General features: G+C 37.5%; 1 protein-coding gene across 1 annotated transcript in view; it reads right to left on the bottom strand.

Moving 5' to 3' along the window:
• CSRNP3 (cysteine and serine rich nuclear protein 3) overlaps positions 1–20,845 on the bottom strand; it is a 141,774-nt gene that overhangs the window by 58,548 nt on the left and 62,381 nt on the right. Inside the window, exon 2 of the mRNA XM_021703142.1 lies at positions 9,527–9,697. Coding sequence (XP_021558817.1) covers positions 9,527–9,697 — 171 coding nt within the window. The remainder of the gene's footprint in view (positions 1–9,526; positions 9,698–20,845) is intronic.

Raw genomic sequence — 20,845 nt, 5'->3', positions numbered from 1 at the left:
TTTATTTTTGTAGGGGTTCCTTTTATGTTCAAATACTAATTTATTGTCAGTTAATGAATTGCAAATATATTTTTCCAGTCTGTAGCCCATCTTTTCACTTTCTTGATGGCATAATGGATCATATAAACAAGTTTAATGTATTCAAACATATTTTCTTATGCTTTGTCTTTTTTGCATCATATCTGACTAAAGATATTTTCCTATTTTTTTCTACAAGTTTTATAGTTTTCATTTGTTTTTTTACATTTAGGTATTTAGTCCACTGGGAATTAATTTTCATGTATGGTAAGAGGTAGGGATCTAATTTTATCTTGTTTTTGGTTTTTTTTTTTTTTAGAGAGATAACATGTGTGCACGCTAGCTGGGGGGAAGGGACGGAGGGGAGAGGGAGAGAGAGAATCTTAAGTAGGCTGAGCACGGAGCCTGAAGAGGGGCAGGATCTCATGACTCTGAGATCATTGCCTGACTCAAAATCAAGAGTCAGTGCTCGACCCACTGAGCCACCCAGGCGCCCCACTAATTTTATCTTTTTTAATGTGACTAGCCAGTTGTTAAAAGGTCAGTTATTAGAGCAGTCCCTCCTTTTCCAACTCATCTGCAGTGTCCTTTGTCACATACCAAGTTGCCATTTAAATGTGGGTCTGTTTCTAAGCTCTTTATTTATTCCATGTGCAGTCTGTCTGAGCTAATTTTATGTGTTTTAACTATTTTAGCATTTGAAATATTGAAATCTGTAAGGGTCAGTATGCTTTCCCTTTTCCTTATTCTTTTTCAAAATTTTACTTGGTCATTTTTTAACCCTTGACTCTTTCAGAGTAATTTTAGGATAAATTGGATCTACATATTTTTAAAATGAATTATGTAAAGTGTTAATTATATAAAAATACAGAGTAATATAAATATTTTTTTCAATCTCATTTTCTCTTTCTCACTCTTTCCCTCCCCCCTCCCCCCCCGGGTTATTTGAAAGTAACTCCAAGATATCTATCATTTTTCCTGTAAAACTTCCATATACATCTCTAAGAGATGAGGACTTTGGACCTGCCTACTTTGGATGAATGATCGGGGACAGCTCCGGGAAAGAGCTGATATTTAAGCTGAACCTGAAATATAAAGTCAGTCATGTGAAGACTGTTCCAGGCAGGATCTTAGGGCAGGAAAGGTTTGTTATGTTACACTTGAAGGGAATATTACACTGTATGTTAGCTAAATAGAATTTAAATAAAAACATAAAAAAAAAAAAAAACCTGAGTCAAGATCAGTGTGACCAAATTTTGGAGATGGAGAGAAAAGGAGGGTGGGAGGCTGTGGGGGGAGAGCAAAAGGCTCAATCATGGGGCTGTACAGGGTTTTGGAGGCAATGAGTACATCTGAAAGCACCTTAAGGATTTAAGTAGAAAAGTGAAGAGAGCCAATGGACTCCCACATAGAGATAAGACTGAGGCTCCCACACGAGAGGAAGCAGAAAACATCTGGAAGGCTCCTGCAGCAGTCCAGGAGAGAGGAAAGTCAGATGTGCTTGGATGGCAACATGAATGGAAGGAAGTGGACAGATTTGAGACATATTTATATAACACACGACTGGGGGAGGAAAAGCAAATAAAACAATAACAGAATTTTTGATCAGCTGGAATGAAGAGCTAAATCTAATGTTGCCATTTATTAAGGCTAAATCTGAGGTCCTGCTGCTGAATTTAAACCAAACAACAACTAAACAAACTGTATTTATGTAATGTTAGTGATCTGACTTAGTAATGCCTTTTTTTTTTCTGAGCTGATTCAAAGGATGGTGAAGGTGAAAGCAACTTGGATTCCCTCAAGTGTGTTATACAGCGACTGCATAAAGAGCTGCACAGCATCCAATTAAACAGTGATGTTTCTGCCTGGGAAAGCTATATATAAGCAAATGAAACCAGAAAGGTACATGTTAGGAATACATAATTACAACGGGGCCCTATTTAAAACACAGTTCACCATTACATGTATTAGGATATAATAACTGTTAAATCAGGATCCTGATATATCACAATGACACCCATCAAAATCATAAATTACAGAGTTAGCTTGTAAATTGGTATTTATTCCTACTGATGTCCATGCCCTTATAAAGTCCTACAATAAATGCATTCTTTTTTTTTCTTTGTATGGTTTAGTTGTACTAAAAAAAGACCACTCTTTACAAAGCTAAGCAAGAATTTAACAGTAATTGAACTTGAACCAGTCTAAGTACTGAGAAGAACACAAGCTTGAGCTCTGTAAATCTCCAGAAAAGATAAGGTGGGTACACCAATAACTACAATGGGAAACAGAATTCGGGTGGTGTTGGAGATGTGCTTCAGTGCTATTAGACTATGAGTTTCTACAGAAGCTGAATCATGTCTCATGTACTTTCATAGTTCTAGCTCCTACTACTTGTGCAGTGAATAGCAAACAGCATGTGCTTAATAAGCATCCATTCCTTCATCCATTTATGCAAATATTCATTAAAGGCTTACTAGAAGCTGGGCATACAAAGACCTAGTTCCTGCCTTTAATGAGCTTACACTCATTCCTTCAAAACTCATTTTGAGTGCCCTGCTTAAAGGGAGAAAGACAAATATTGAAGGCGGGGTCCACCATGATGAGAAGGAAAGGTCTGCTGTGTACGAGGTGGGAGGTGGAGTGACGCCAGTCTGACACACTCTGCGCTGTGAGATGGGAGAGAAAGCCGACCGGGGGTGCCTAGCAGGATGGCAGCATGGCAACCATGAGCACTGAATCTGAAAACACAGTTTTTGCTATTTTCTTCAAAACTTCTTTCAAGTTTTCAGATATTTGAATAAAAAGGGAATATGGAGTGAAGAATACAGGAGGAAAATGGTGAAGAGTCCTGGCCTCCAAATCAAAAAACAAAAAACCAAAAAACAGAAATAATGGAGCAAATGGTAAAGGGTAGAAAGGTACATAAAAACAAGAGGTGGGAGGATGCGTTAACAAGAGGATGAGTTAAAAAAGTGGTTGGGGAGGAAGGACATGGGAGGAAAAGGGGTTGTGGTCTGAGTTTGGAACACTGAAATTTGATTTTTGGGAGGTAGGGCTGTTCTAGTTTGTAACAATATTATGGGTGAGGCTGTGGACATAAGCAGCTGAATGGAGTGGAGGTAAAGGACAGAAATGGGATAGAAATAAAGACTTCAGAACAGAGGTTGTCAAGGAAATATGAGGCCAATGGTTCAATGAGCCTTCACGGGGCTATTGACATCATGGTTTGGGGGGAGATCCTGGGATGGAAAGAAGACACAAAGCCACTGTCAACGTTTTTGAATGTTGGCAAAATACCAGAAGATTGAGGTAAAGAGCGGAGTAAAATGAAAGACTTGGTAAAGTTTTCATGGAGAAAGAAATATCTGATGTGACCCTTAAAGCAGGTATTGAACTTCATAGAGACTGGGAGGCAGAGAAGACATTTCAGCCTGAAGGACGGTCTGACGGTGGAGGCAGCAATGGAGGCACCATCTCCGACTCATCATACTGGATCTCTCAGATCTCTCAGATGAGATGATCTGAAAACAATTCCATTGCATTGGAATTGGGACTTTACAGTAGGTTCAAATGAACATTTTCTAAATGGACCACTAACTCATATCTTCCTCCACTCTAAATTATATCCCATATCCCCATATCCCCAACCAACTAAATACCTAATTATTCAACTGATCCATGTCTGGTGTTCAGACAGAGACACTGACCTAGTGTAAGTGTATCTGCAACTGGTTCCACGCCTGATCTGACAAGGGCCATGCTAATTGGCCTTCTTCAACATAAGGAGATGCAGAGGGTCTGGAGATCTCTTAGTTTAATAGTAGCTTTTCTTGACTTATGCTGCTTACCTTTTCTTACTTGGTCTCAGCTCTAACTTAAGATGCTATTTTGATCCTTGCTCTTAGAATCATATCATCACAGAGTACAAAGGAGATTTTGAGGGTCATGTGACCCTGTCTCCTGCTTAATCAAAGACTTCCCTTAAAACTCCTGTGTTGGGTTTCTGCCTGAACACTCCTCCATTGTTTGAAAAATCAAAGGCTCAGAGGCAGATTGCTACATTTATCTTTGGCATAGTAAGTTCTCGAAGTAAACCACAGTGCTGTGTAGACATGGTCTCTCCCTGTATTTTTAAGTTGTATTTACTACTTGTAGTCTATCATTTTGTCATGTCTGAAAGCAACTACCTCAGAGCTTGGAACATAAGATACACTCTATTTGTTGGAACTGAATCTAAATCTTCAATGCATTTTAACTGCTTGGGTAAGAGAATAGGTATGTTTCAGTCATACTTCCAGTACAAAGTTTCATGGCAAAATCTGTTTTCTGTGAATTCTTTATCTCTAATCCCATTAAGAAATGTGCAGTCAGTGGGAGGGAAATGACATTGGAGAAACAGCCTTTTTGGGTGAGCATGGTAGCATACTTATGCCCTGTGCAGGTTCAGAGAGAAAAGGGAGGGAAGTAAGAAAGAAAAAAAGAGGGAGGGAGGGAAACATTATAATCTTAGCTCTTGGGTAAATTAGGAATACATCTCTGAATGGTAATTTCTACTTTTATAAAATGGTTACATGACAACTTTGGGATATCAAATGAACTCAAGAATGTGAAAGTGTTTCATCAATTAGAAAATAGTATCCGTATGTGAGACATCGACTACCTGCTTTCACGCACAGTTTAGATCTATCCTTTTACCTCTTGATATTTTCACTTCCTAAATACTGTACATTTATTTGTAGAAACACTCTGTTTCAGGAAAAATAATGTGTTCCTTTTGGGAGGATGTTTCATCACACAGCCTCTCATTACTCATGTGAAGTGCCAAGAACCTTGAGAGGGCAGGAAAAAAAATCCTTCCTCTCTAGCTTCTTGCAGCTTTCCTTTCGACAGCGCTCAAGTACAAGCTGATTGGCTATAGAGCCACAGGGATTTGAGGAAACAAAGCGTTCAACAGCAATACAGAATCCAGATGCTTCTATCTCAAGGGAAGTATAAGATATGACCTTGGTTGATCGCCGGTGAGCATGCGAGTTGCCAGCAAAACTCAGAAGTCCATGGAAAAAGGCATAATTCCCTTACTGATTTATATTTTGAAGCTTTTATTATCATAATGTGATGTGCTGCAAAATGAATATCTTTACAGAAAGCTTAGAATAGCATGGAATTTTTTACTACCATAGCTGCTGACACTTACCAAACAATCTTATCAATGCCTCTATCTGTAATGACAACAAAATGTTATGTTACACAATATGTTAATGCCTATAAAGCACTGAGTACATGGGGTATTTTTAATTCGAAAGATGAGCTCATGATGGGTGAGATTTAAATAACCACATTTAAAAAACTCTCAATGTGAAACTAAATTTGGTTTCCTAATGCTACACAAATTTGATAGTCATCAAAAATCCTTCTTTACTCTAAGACAGGTTTTTTTTTGGAAAGTGGAGAGATATATTAAATAAACAGGATTCACCAATGATAACATTCCTAAAAGTTTATATCCATAGATTTACATGCAGATAAGACCACTGCCACTAAGTACATACTTTAATCGAGATGAAAAAAAATTTTCTTAAAACTTGTATATAAATTTGGGGGCAAGTGAATAATTAGAAATACATTTCTAGAAACAAGAAGGCCTTTCAACTACCCCTCTCACATTAGTTAACATGCTCAGGTCTTTCATACAATAAATATCCTAGGTAGAATTTTTATCTCTTGATTCTGTGCTTTTTCCTCCCACTTTTTCCTCCCACTTTTTCCTCCCTTCTCCATAATATGAATATGGTGACCTGAGCAGACTATTTAATGAAAAGGGCACTTTTTAATTAATCATTTAATTATCTTTAAAAATTAATCTCTGTCAGATTTCATTTAATACAGTTAAATCAGCAATTTAGTAAACTAACACATTGCCAACTACCACTGATAATAAATGATGAGCTGAAATATTTTGATAACTTCTCTTTTTAAATATGTATTTTAATTTTTTTAAGATTTTATTTTTAAGTAATCTCTACACCCGATGTCGGGCTCGCACTCACAACCCTGAGATCAAGCGTTGCATGCTCAACTGACTGAGCCAGCCAGTGCCCCCATTTTGATGACTTGTTGGACATCATAAAATAGGTCTATTTTCTTTAATAGGAAAAATCACTTCTGTTAGACTTAACTTATAAAAGCTTTTACTAGTTAGCTGCAGTATTGAATGATTTAGCTGATCACACCATTTCAATCTGCTGTCCACATATACAAACACAATTTGAACTACAATTATCGTTTTAGTTTAAATTTAAAACTTATTTGTTGTAAATTAATAAATATGAAAATCCATCCATCTTTTTAATACCTCAAAAAAGTCAAACCATTTTCAGTGCTTAGGGCGCCATACCATTCCTTGCCTTTATGCATATTAGATTTTCCCTGACAGTATGTTAAGATTTTGTGTTTGATTTTTCTTAACATTATCTCATGAGCATTTTACATAATTGTCATAAGGTCTTCATAACTATCATGAAAATAAATTGTATAAGTCACCATAACTTAAAGCATTTTCCTTCTCTGAGACATGTTATTAAAGCATTTTCCTTCTCTGAGACATGTTATCTTTCCCTTCTCCACCTCCAACCTCCATTTTTTTTAACCCCCATTTTTTGGTACTACCACTAACCACCAACATTTTCACTTATGTAGTTTTCCCCTTGTTTTTGATGTTTCCCCCTTCAGGTAAATTATCTGAAGTACAGACTTATAGATACGAATATTATTATGGCTCTTATATTAACCCAGTGCTTTCTAAATTTCATTGCCATCAGTCACAAAGTATGTACCTATGATTTACACTGTGACTTTCACCAGCACTTAGGTATCAGTAGTTTTTACTGGAGAGAGGAGTGCTAATTTCATGGAGATGAAATTTCTGTGATTTCACACTAATGGAATATCATTAGGATTATTTTAATGGGAATTGTTATTATTATTATTATTATTAAATGTTTTCAAATGTTCGCTAATCATACTTGCTATTGTGTGGAATGCCTTTGGGGGTTATCTAAAAAATTTACATGTGTTTTTTACTAAATTAAATATAATAAATAATGTATTTATTATAAGTATTTTGCAATGTGAGTTTTTTGTTGTTGTTGTTACTTCAAAGCTCAGGTAATGATCCTACCAAATGTCTGATAAATAAGCAATATCCCCGTAATTTGATTTTTTTTAATTATCTATTTAATCCATCTGGAATGTATTTTGGCATCTGTTGTGAGATGTGTATCTAAATTACTTCTTTTTCAAACTCTAACACCACAACCATTTATTAAATACTTCTTCCCTTTGCCATTGCTCTGTAATGCTCTATTCTTCTACATTAAACTCTTATATATAACATGTTGAGATTTTTCTATACTTTCTTAGATCTAGCAGAGTTTCAAAAAAGATAAGTTATATAATCTTCTATTATGATTTGAGATCTGGAATGGCTTTTCAACATTTATAGTTTCTTTTTTAAAATATACCTTTATTCTCATTAGCTTATTTTCCCAAATAGATTTTTATCATTCTATCGCCTTCTAAGAAAATGCCCTTGAGGATTTTATTGATATTATACTCATATGTATAAATTAATGTGGAAAGCTTTGATAACTTTATTTATCTTTATATCCAGAAACATAACTCATCTCTTTACTAATTTACCTAATTCTTTTACAATTCACAATAAACAACATTTTAAAGATATGTCCAATATTATACAATTAAGGGGAAGCATGAGGTAATGGAAAAAGTGAAGACTATGGAATGAGACACACACATACACATATGTACCTAGGCTCAAATCGTGTGTGATACTGGGCAAGATGCTTAGCCTCTGAGCCTCAGGTATTTCCTCTTAAATTGAAGGTAGTGGCACTTACAGAATTGATGCAAAGAGTAGGGATAATGTATATAAAGCTATTGGAGCATTTATGTACCCAAGAAATGTTAGCTATGATCATAATTTCCAATATAACATGTGCTTAGTAGTTAACATTTTACCAAGTTCTTTCATGTATATTATCTCACTTGTTCTGTTGATCTTCATGAAATTCCATCAGATGATCATGTTGTTGCTATTATCACTATTAATATTAAGACCAAATAGGTACAATGCATCTTCTTTTAAATCAAAAACAAAAGCTCATCTCATATCATCATGACATATGTAAATGTATTTGCAGATCCCCTACATTACACAATAACCTTGTCCCTGAATATTTTATGGTTTTTTATCTGCTATGATCATTGTAATTGCCCTTTCATTACATTTTCTATTAGTTTTGCCTGTTTAAGGCAATGCTTTTGATTTTAGTGTGTTTGTTTCATACTCAACAGTTTTATTGAGATTCTTTTTTTTTTTTTAATTTTATTTATTTATTTATTCATGAAAGTCAGAGAGAGAGGCAGAGGCAGAGGGAGAGAAGCAGGCTCCCCGCCTAGCAGGGAGCCTGATGCGGGACTCGATCCCAGGACCCTGGGATCATGACCTGAGCCGAAGGCAGACGCTTAACCGTCTGAGCCACCCAGGCGCCCCTTATTGAGATTCTTATTACCCCCTTAAAACTACTGTTAATTTTTTTGGTTTTCTGGGTTGTCACATTTCCAAAGTAAATTCTACGTTATAGATCATATATTAATAAAATATAGCCACTTAATTGAAAAATGGAAAAACTAAGACTAGTTATCTACCGTGGTATCATGATATAGTAAAATCTTCCTGTTGGAAACATAAATATAAGATCTTTTAGCTATTACTAGTCAGTTTCTTTTAACTTACAGATTGTATTACTTTAAGAATTTTTCTCAGTCCTGCAATCTTCACAATACCTTTCATGACAGGAAGGGCTCACATTACAGTGTGGCAGAAAAAGGAATCATTGAGAAGGCATACATCTCTTTTTTCCTTTGTGGGCTTTACATATTATTCTTGAGGATGAAGGATAAAAGAATGGGTGGAAAGAAGTATAAACTGCATGCACTTGACCACTTGGGAGAGTTTTGCAGCTTTCTCATCTCTTCATGCCGGCAAGCTCTTTCTCATCATAACCTAGACCTTCCACTCCCAAATGCATCTATTTTCTCTGCCCCCCCCCCACTCCCCACGTTCCCCACCCCCCCTGGAATATCATTTCAGCTATGGGAGGATACATTTTTGTGCCTGGACTTGTCTTTCCCTATCTACTCTCAGTAGGGTGCTTCCTTAAAATTAATGATAATAAAATACCATTGTTTTCATTGAGTCAGTTGATTAACACTATCAAATAATCCACTGCCAAAAGCAATCCAAATAGAAGAATCTACTGCTACCTCAAAGAGATTTCATTTTTACTTAATCATGTCTTGTTTTTAGTCAATTACAAAAACAAAACAAAAGTAGTAATAAAGGTTTAAAAAAAGGACAAAGATGACACAATTATTTTCACTGCAGAACCAGACAAGCAGCTTCAGGTATGGTTTCCATACTCACGGGGAAAATGACTCGAGGTGGATGGATTGACACTGTCCCCACTGTCAGCACTTTCACTGCTGGAAACTTCATCATCTGATTCCCGCACAGAAGAGCAGGGTGAGGAGCCGTCAACTTCTTCAAACTTCCTCTTTAAAATTCCACTCATAGCTGCAGCGCTGTCACATGTACCTGTAAAAGGAACGAGAGCAACGAAGCATTGAAATATTTGACCGCTAGATGTGTAGCCAAGGTCTCCAGAGTCATTTTATGTGGTTTTATTAAACATGAGCTGAGCCTTTCCTTGGAAGGATCACTAAGCAGGTTTACTTTTTGTAATATTTTCAAATTAACAAAAATTAAATTAATACGAGCAATTGAAAATTTGGTTACCAAAATGTATCATTTTGTTAAAGTCACAGTTCATTTTAATGTAATATCTCTATTCCTTTTTTGTTGGCAAATTGAGAAAATCCACCTGAGTCATGAAGTTCTATAATGAAAAAAATGCCAACGTCACCCAGAGTCCTAAATGATTCCTGCCTTATACAAAATTCATGTGGAAGAAACACAGATAATTATGCAAAAACTTGAGAGTCGAGTTTTAAAATGCAAGAACCTAATTAGCTGAACACAACAAAGCCTATGAAATCAGTTCTAAATTTTAGGTAGTTTCCATTTCAATACTGCAATGAGATGAGATGTGTTCCCAGGACCCCTGGTTATTGAAGCCCTTGCCACGGTTTCAGAAACTTCTAAGGCTATTTACCTGAGAGACAGCACTGAGTGGGAAGGGGGAAGGGTGGGAGTGGTTTCTCCCAAATGCTTTCTCTAGGATGAATGGGCTTTTCTCTCTCCTTGGGCTGCCCTTTCTCCACCTTTCCCATTTACCTTGACATCTGCACACTCAGCTAAAGAGCATAAACTTTCCTTGCAGTGTAAGGATATTTCGGGGAATAACCTATATATAAATTAGCTTAGATATATATGTACATGGTCTTACATTCCTAAATTAGGTTAACTTCGCTGTAAGTATTACTAAGTTGATTCCATGTATCCCATCTTCCCTCTTATTTATGTCAGCTGATTTTAACTCTCATTTGAGTTTGTAAAACCATTCTCTCCTTTTCTTGCCAGAGTGTAGCCATCAGTCCTGTTGATCGAGAGGAGGCAAGACTTAAAAACTATTCTTAATACTGCCCTCAGACATGTCTGAAATCACCCCTTCTCTGTGCAGATCACACAGCAAGCAGCCTGTCCAGGTCCCTTCAGCTGAGCCAGCTCTCCAAGGTCTAATTCTGTAGTTTTTTAAGTGGGCTACTTGGATTAGCAGCATCAGCATCACCTGGGAGGGAAATTGTGAGAAACGCAAATTCTCGTGCCCCACTTCAGGTCTACTGGATCGGAAACTCCCAGGAGGCAGTGCCTAGCACTCTGCATACTCAAATTGGAGGACCATTTGTCTGATTTCTAGTCTTCTCTCCAGCAGCTCCCTTCCTAGGTTCTTCCTTCCTTGGGGGTGTCCCCATACCAGCCCTAGAGTGACATAACCCAGTCTCAAAACCTAATCAAAATCTCTTCTTTCACTATCTCTTGTGTGATTTCTAGTAAAATTAAGTATAGTATTAGATGTCTCATAAGTATTTATCATTTATCTCAATTTACTCATCTAACTACATGTTGAGTAATTGGTATGTATATATGCTTGACTCCTTGGGTGGAGTAGGTGATAGAAAAGGGAGTAGAACAGGTTACCTGTCCTTGAGGAGCAAACATCCACTATGCTGGCTCCATCCAACTGAGAATACTCCTACTGCCTTGTTTTACCAATCCATGTCTTTTGCATGACTTATATTAACAATGGAGATAACTGATAGCCCTAAGAAGATATTGCACTGTCCACTCTCTGAGAATAAAATCTCTATTCTGACTCTGATTTTACCACTATTCAAATTAGCATATTATTTTCTCTATCTTAAAGAGTGTGAAATGCATAAAATGTTCATGCATATCTGAGCAGGGCAAGAGAAAAAAAAGATATTTTAAATAAAGTTCTTGAAATAAAAGTAGGACAGGATATAAATTTTAAAATGGTTCACTTCAAACAAGATGCAAAGTAATTCATGAGGGAGAGACTCCAAGACAAAAAGTAATACAAGATGGGAACCCATGTTTAAAAAGTACATTTTTATAATAAGGTATTGCAATGGGAACAGTTAAAAACCATATCCTTAAGTTCCATTTCCCCATCCCAGCTTCCTTAGGAAAGGCAGATGTCTCAAGAACCAAGGACATTTAACTGGATTGCAGGGAACCATGTTCCAATATGGTAAAAAGTGGTACTAGGTACTCTTCTCTTCAGAAATGAGAGGGGAAATTTTTGGAGGGATGGTAAGGAAATTGAAAAGTCTCTCTTCCTTTTTGCTGTTATATTTGGGACTGGCAAGCAAAGGAGTTGAAGGTTAGATACAATTTTTGCCTACATCTTTGAGATTGAAAGAGCCTGAGCTAGACACAGTTCGAAGGAAAGAAGAAACGTTTGACCACTTAGTTTGGGATTAGTATGTAAGCTGGAAATTAAAATTTCGAATAATTACAAAGGGGCATAACCTTAACATATACCCATGATGCTGGTTAAGTGCTGAACTTAACCAATATTGTTAAGTGCAGCAAGCAAGTATAACACTTATTTAGTTGCACTGCCTTTAAAAAATACTACATGAGTGTAACAAGATGTCACAACAAATTAGGAGGATGAAATGACCCACTGCTTATAGGAATGTAACCCCTCATCTAAACCCAACGGTGGGGTGGTAAAAAGAGCATGTGGTTTTCTCCTACATCATCTACACTATCTCACTAGGGAGGAAAAGGATACGAGAATTTAGGGAAAGGCCCTGTTGATAAAGGAGCTGTATATTCCTGGTTTGCTTGTATCCTGTACTGGTTCTCTCAGAATTCGAGGATGACAATACATGGCTAGTTAGGTACAGATGCAAGTGAGTAGAATGAATGCCTGTCTTATGGCTGCCACGGCTCCTTAAATATCCACTTACCATATTTTTGTTCCTAAAGATGAGGCATAATTAAACTTCATGGATATGAAGCCAATGAAAAAGTGGTCAACATTTCAAATTGGCTTTATATAGCATCAAAGCCCAAAGAACAGAAGATAAATCTGGACAGGCATTAATTTGTTCTAAATATGAGAAGCTGAAAGTCTAAGCCTCAATAACAGCCATTTTAACACAGCTACTGTTTTCCAATTCATGAAACATATGCTAGTCAAGAGCATCACCATTTCTCATTTGGACTAGGACAAGAGCTTCCCAATTATTCTCTCCCATCCACTACTGTTTGCTTTGAATGTGTTTTCCAGGTTGCAGGCAGAATGATAAATCTAAAATGCAAATCTGATCATGTCAGTCTATAGCTTAAAACTCTTAAGTGGCTTTGGATTGTCTTAGGATGAGTCCAAAATCCTCAAAATGGCTTATAAAGTCCTTAACAATCTACTTTGGCTAACCTCTTCATTTTCATTTTGAGCCACTGCCTTGTTGTCAACTATTTTAGCTCTAATAATCTTTCAGTTTCTCCAACCCGCCACTTCTCTCTGGCCTCCCGGACTGTTGATACACCGTTCCTTCCAATCTCCTTTCTAATTTGTTTTCCCATAGCACTTACCATCTTCTAAATCCATGTTATTTATTTATATATTTCGATGTTTACTGCTTACCGTGTTCATGCCCTGCTAAGACAAGGGCAGGGATCTTTGTCTTCTTTACTGATGTACCAACAGTCTAGAATAGTGCCTTATAGATTATAGGTGCTTAATAAATGTCTGTTGATGAATGAATAAAAAAACCCTTCCATTTCTATACTTTAACTACTTTATCAGTGTCTGTTTTCTCTGCTAGTCTGAAAGCTCCATGAAACAATCATGTTCATCTCATTCACCACTCTATCCCTCCTGACTAACAAAATATCTGGCATTTTTGATTGAATGAGAATCAAAATGAAAGATGAAATTGACCTCAAAACGTCATACAATTTTTTTTTTTTTTTGCTTGCAAGCAACCCAAAAGCAAATTCTAGCTAACTTAAGCACACAGACATCTGTTGGAAAAATACTGAACTAGTTCATGCAATCTAAGATTGAGCTGAAATCCAAAATTAAAGGAATGCAGGAATAAGGACATCTTCTAGGATTATGACTGTAGAAATTCCTTGATCTTTTCTCTAGAGCACCACCGTTACCAGGTTTAAGCCCAGGAACTTCTCTCTATGTCTCAGAGTTCAAGTTTAATGTTCCAAGGAGTAAGTAACAGTTTAGCCCATCTTGGGTCAGAGGTCAGCCCTTTGATCACTCAACTGCATGGCCAGAAGGCAAAGAGCCACTCAATCAGGTACTACTCCAGAGAATCTCACTCAGAGGCCTCAATAAGTTCAACTGCATTTCAAAGCCAGTGTTTTCTCCTTGTCTAACACTGATTTATCTTATTTTTTCATTTATTAATATAGTCTATAAATTCACCACTTGGACAGCTTCCCCTCTCCCTGCACCCTCATACCCTTCCTATTGCCAAGTTTAATTAATAACCACTTTGTTATAAAACTCTAATAAGCATCTTGTGGTCTTGGATATCCACTCTTCTTGACTAACATATACTATTGCTCTCAAATTTTTATTAGATGTAACCATTGCTCAGAAGCCTCTGGGCACATTTAATGAAAAAGTAGTAAAGCAGTATAAATGTTTTCAAATCTCTCCACACACACACACAAAAATGTCGATGAACTACACTAGATGTTTTATGGTTATAAGTGCAATTCTTTTGTTTAATGTATTTCTGGAAAAAGTATCAGAAGCCAGAAGGATGCAGACTGAAGTAAGTGGGAGAGCTTCGTTAAGAATGCCAAATCAAGAAGCTGGATAGAAATGTACATTTTAATGCATTTGGAAGAATGAAGCTAACTTTGGATATTTGTTGGAATCTTGTTCATATCACTCTCTTCTGACAGCGTAAAAATTTCATAGCTTTCATAGGTAGTTCATTGAGTTCTTACTATCCCACTTATATTCATCTAATGTTTAATCCTGTTTTCTCCTTTCATTCTGTCCTGATGTCATAATGCTTTGCTATGTATCATAAGGAAATGACCACAGAGAATATGCCTTAAGAATATCACCGGTCCCCAAATTCTGAGGAGTGAGTGATCTGATTTGCAGAACCACTTCAGGGTTGCCAGGTTTAGCAAATAAAAACATAGGACACACAGTTACATTTGAATTTCAGATAAACAACAAATAGTAGGTGCAGATATATCTTGAAGGTGATTTATTTTTTTATCTAAAATTCAAATGTAACTGGGCATCCTGCATTTCTGCTGACAACCCTAAGGGGTGCTCATGGCTCTTAAGGAGGAAGAATGACTATGAAATGAACAAAAACATCTAAATAAGAAATGCCACCCACCAACTGGAGCTATCATACATGAATATTTTTGCCCTTTACCAATCAGATGAAACTCAGTAAGTAAAACTTGAAAGGTCATTAGGGTGAATAATGAGTTTATCAAACAACTGAAAAAAAAAAAAAAGGTGAGGAGGTGGGTAGTGGTTAATAGGTTAAGGGCAGGTCTGGCCTATCACTGGTACAGGAAGAAATTAATTTAAAAGGAAGTAATTTTGGCATGGCAAGAATTTCCTTCTATGAGAATGAGGAGGTCTTTTTAGTGAGATGCTGTCTCTTCCCTGGCCTGGTGAAAAAAAAGAAAAAGAAAAGAGTGGTGAGCTGTGAGTTCCCAGTTCATCTGACCTGGTAGGTCCTTATTCCATGGAGGATGCTGAGACCAGAAGCCTTACATGGTATTCTCTTAGGAAAAAAGAGAGTTCACTTTTGAACCCTCTGTTCACTTTTTCCTGGGGGCCTGGGTTTATCCTCTGCATTGCTTCCTTGCTAGTTTTGTAGTTACCCCAAGTGAGGCTCATCTTTAACTGCAAGGGTCATTCACAAGGACGCTTGGTGTCTTGGTGATGTGGCATACATCAAGGGGCATGTTACCTTGCATTACAACACAACAGGGAGGACATTTCTTCATGATTTATCAAAGAACAAAATCATTTATTTTATGATCTCATCAAATTCTTCCAATAAGCACAAAAAGCTAAGAAACTATGATAAAATTCTACTCCAATGACTTTGATAAGGTGAGGCTGCTGGCTTCAATCAACGATGGGCCTGGGACCCAGGAAGCACCAGTGTGAGGATTAAGTTGCATAGAAAAAGAAGCTTACTTTTTTTTTCTTTCAGAATGGAAAGCAGTTTTGATGTTTCTTCTGGTTGCTTCACCAAATTAATGATGAGCTGAGCGGTATTGCAAACAGGTTGACAAAAATACTGGTGTGTGGCTCATCTGTGATAGCAGGTGGGAAAAGCCTAGCTGGCAAAAGCGAAATTATTCACAATGTGACACTTCATCAGCCAGATTGTTACTGGGCCAGATAGAAGATGAAGAGGACAGTTGCTCAATTAATGGTGTATAGGTTTTATTCCAATATTTAAGAAAGCAGAGATTAGCTAAGAAAAATCATACTCTGTTATTTTGAATTCTTCGGTGGGATATCTTTAGTTATCTAGATGTGTTCCTAACTATCAGGATACGATTTTAATCAAGTTAGTTTGTATCAAATCCTTTTCATCCCTGATTTTTTAATTAATTTATTTTTTTTAAGGTTTTTATTTATTTATTTATTTGTCAGAGAGAGAGAGAGCACAAGCAGGGAGAGCAGCAGACAGAGGGAGAAGCAGGCTTCCCGCTGAGCAGGGAGCCCGAGTGGGATTCGATCCCAGGACCCTGGGATCATGACCTGAGCCGAAGGCAGACGCTTAACTGACTGAGCCACCCAGGCGTCCCTCATCCCCGATTTTTTTAAGCCATGAGTTTGAGTAATCTGTAATCTGTGATGTTTGTCCTAAACACTGACATTACTACTGCCCTGACACTATTCTGTTAATCAAACACCGATTATGGACTAAAGTTTCTGCTGAATAAGAAAATCACTATTTTAAAAAGTTGGCATCAGATGTTATGCCTTGAACACATCACTCCACACATTCTCAGAACTATGCATTTCTCTTATTAAAAAAAAAAAAAGAGGGGATATCATCTTCCACAATACTAGGACCATATCTGCTTTAACCCATTTGGCAAGAAATGAACATATCTGCCGCCAAGAGAATAGGGATTTGGCAACGATTTCACAAGGTAAAATCCTGCAAGGTGTTTCCATGGGGCACCACCAATGTGAAAAATGCTGCTGGTGGCTTGCCAATCTGGGAAGCACAAGTTGGCCAAATACACCTCTCTTGCCCAGGTACCGGCTTAAGCCAAGAACCCTGGGGGCACTCCTGTCTAATGGATATTTTTGCTGGAGAAATGATTGCAGGGTTCCCCAATTATGTATGAATTTCTTGTGCCAGAGTTGCCTGTGACCTTGAGTTAAAGGTCTGAGTTATTTTATGTGCTTTGGATCTCAAAATGTTTGCAGCTTGCTGATTTGTAGCTTGCGAATTTGATGAAAGAAATGAATGCTTTCCCCAGAAGAAAAGTGCACATAAGCACAAATGCATGCCATCTATCCATGGACTCGGTGGTTAAGGACCTCTCCTCTGGTGATTTGTAACATTTCTCCAGCATCAGTGGTTATCCTGAACGTGGAGAAATGATTCATTGTGAACACATTAGCTCAAGGTATCAGAGAAGTTTGAGAATCTGTTGCCTCCTATCGCTTTTACCACCAGGGTCATCCACTTCCAAGGGCAGGGGTCCTTCCAGGTCTCTCAGTTCCTTCTGCCATCTGTGCTAAGGGGTCTACTGAATCTCAAGGGGACATTCCATACCAATTTTAGGGGTTCTTTTCTTCACTGTTCTCTTGGCTACCACCTACTACTCTAAAACTACTCCAAACTGACTTCCTCTGGAACTTTGTGGCTTGGTGAATGGTTCTAGGTTGCATTACAATTTCCCCCAAACATCATCTGTCTTTCCTAAAAGGTAGATTGCCTTTTTCCATTTATAATACCAGTTAGCTTTTAGTGAGCACCTACTATGGCTAGACTCTTTGTACCTATTCTCTCTATGCAATTGTTCTCCCAATCCTGCAAGGTAATTTTAACAAAGGAAACCGAGATTTCAGAAATCTAGATCACTTTCCCAAGAGATCTGATCCAAACTTTCTCTGAAAAGTATTCTATGACCAGCACTACACTGTAGGTTAAGTGACTTCTCCGCATTCACAGCACGTGGTACTTATCAAACTGTATCATAATTGCTAGCTTACCTGCCATTTTCTCACACTTGACTGTAAGGTTCCTCAGGGACTGAATATGTACACCACTGATTGCTCAGTAAATGAATGGTCATCAATTTGGAGTCTAATCCTGGATCAGCTACTAACAAGTGGCCTAATTTTAAGTAAGAGGATTACCTCCTTGGGTCTCAATTTCCACTTCTGTTAAAATAAGGGACAGACATAACTGGTAAGAATAGGCTCTGATGCAATGCATTTCCCACTACCTGGCAGTAAATGATAAGAGCCATGGCCTCCATCAAAGGTGGGTGCCTCTTAATTGTCCATACCCACTTCCCTTACTGTGTGCAAATGCCAACGGGTAAATTGACTTATGCTTTGCTGATAAAGACCTTGCTGATGAAAGGCTCCTCCACCATTACTAATGGAAAAAGTGTTCTTTATGACTCTCTCTGGCTGGGGGGACCCCAAGAAGCTTTCCGCATTACCTGCCATTAAGATTAGTACCAATATAAGAAAGACAGAACTTGGTTTTTAATGCCTCTTAACCCTAAACATTGATCACTAGTTGGTATTTGGCAAGATGGCATCCTGGAATACATGTGAACTAGAAGCCCAAGTCCTTCCCTAAAGTTAACTTCCAGGTTAAATCTGTTACGTAGCAAGAGCAGAGAAAACTAACCAAGAACATGATTAGGCTTTTAAAACTGTTGAAAATTGATCAAGTGTCCATTGTAAGCCTATTTTTTCTACTCTAAGAAAAGTGCCAATGAAAAATTTATTTTATGTGCTTGCTATTAAGACTAAAGAACAGTACTTAGCCTAATTCCTTGGATGAATAGCAAGACTTACTGCATTAAGGGGGAAAAAAAGACCTCACATACGTAGAAGAACTTAGAATTATTACAGCAACACTGAAAGACAACATTTTTTTTTTTCTCCCTAGCACTTAAGAAGTTTCTCTTCAGTCTTTTAGAAAGCTTCTCATTAAATAATAAAGTAGACTAGCCAGTGTAGATCAAAGGGTACTTAAGAGATATGATATCCTTTTACTTCAGAAGAATCATCAGAATAGTCCAAAGGGAAAAGAACCTTGAAAACATTTTCCTCATAAAGTACTCTAAAGTGGACATCAGGGTAATATATGGCCACGCTTTAAGACCATAACCATCCAAGCACTGTGATCCTGCCAAAGACACTGTGCAAAAAATAAAGGAGATTTAAAAAATTGGAATAAGTAGAAAAAAGTACTTTGGGCATTCTTTAAAATGAATCACCACTGGGGGGTGGGAGGGATGGGGTGGCTGGGTGAGAGACATTGGGGAGGGTATGTGCTATGGTGAGCGCTGTGAAATGTGTAAGACTGTTGAATCACAGACCTGTACCTCTGAAACAAATAATACATTATATGTTAAAAAAAAAAAAGAAGAAGAAGAAGATAGCAGGAAAGGAAAAATGAAGGGGGGGAAATCGGAGGGGGAGACGAACCACAAGAGACTATGGAGTCTGAGAAACAAACTGAGGGTTCTAGAGTGGAGGGGGGGTGGAGGTATGGGCTAGCCTGGTGATGGGTATTAAAGAGGGCACATACTGAATGGAGCACTGGGTGTTATACACAAACAATGAATCATGGAACACTACATCAAAAACTAATGATGTAATGTATGGTGATTAACATAACATTAAAAAAAAAAAAAGAACAATGAACTTAGAAAAAAAAAAAATGAATCACCACCTTAGGCAAGATCTAGATTTTTACTACCTAAGGCATAGAACAAGTTTTCAACCTGCGGCTAACATTGCATTAAAGAGCAATTAGTAAAAATAATATAGAGTGTAAGATTAAATACCTGGGTTTTGAAGTCTCAGTGAAGGTTTGACTGGCACAGATTAAAACTGGTTCACAACAGAAGTCACATCAAACTCATACAATCTCCCAGAAGGTGGAAACTCACTATTTAGAGAAGTTCCACCATTCAAACAAGTTTTACAAAAGCAGAGAGTCATGATCCTCCTCCCCACCAATTTACCCAACATTTGTTATTCATGTATATTTATCAAAAAGCCCTTCTAGGAATGCTACTAAATTTCTTTTGAAAAACTTTATGATAACATCAATTGATACAATATTTCTAAACATCCTTCTGATCTAGAGGAACTTTAAAACAGTAAACCCGTGACACAGAGATTGTTTCATGATTCAGAGAAATTAGCCCTTTTAACTCATTCGTTAGAATCAGACTCTTTATGCTGCATTACAGCTTGGATCAGCAACTATTTCTTGGGCCTCTACTATGTGCCAGGAGCTCTCTATAATTGAGAAGTTCATAGTCTGTGGATGAGACAGGAACTCTGGATGGAGCAGAGATGAATGACTAACACCTTAGTTGTAGTCAACATGGAAATGGAAAAAAAGTAGAGAAAGGCACATTGATGAGGATTTTTAAAGCAATAAAAGATATAAAGTGAGAGCTCATGAAAGTACATATAGCCACAACGTATGTGAGGATTTTTGTGGAGATTGTGCTTCCACTTGGCAAGATTCAAGTTTCCTCTGAAGCCACATATAGCTTGAACTTTGATAACTGTGGTACTGCCCTTCTCTACTCGCCGCATCTGAATAGAAGATGGTACTAGGGAGGTATGACCTCCAATAAACTGCTCATGAGTTTCTATTTTTGGAAAGCAGGTCTCTTCCTCATCTGCTGAAATCTAAGATGTTTCATCAAAAGTCTCTGTAACTACAGGCTTAAGCTGAACTTGCCTTATCAGCACCAGGGAATCAACTCCTATGGGTTGAAAAATATTAGCTATCCTTTACAAGGTTCTTATTATGTGCCAGGCATGCATCATGCCATTTCATGTTCATAAAAACCATAAAGATGATGTACCCCACTGCGCAGATAAAGATGAGGCTTACAGATCCAAGTATCATGTCCAAGGCCACATGGATTCTAAGCAGCAGACCATGTCTTGGAAGTGACACAGGGTTGGAATTTAAATCTTAGCTCCTAACCTATTCAGCT

Source organism: Neomonachus schauinslandi, chromosome 3 (assembly GCF_002201575.2).
Source record: "Neomonachus schauinslandi chromosome 3, ASM220157v2, whole genome shotgun sequence".
NCBI lineage: Eukaryota > Metazoa > Chordata > Mammalia > Carnivora > Phocidae > Neomonachus > Neomonachus schauinslandi.
This window is presented reverse-complemented; position numbering and strand designations above follow the sequence as displayed.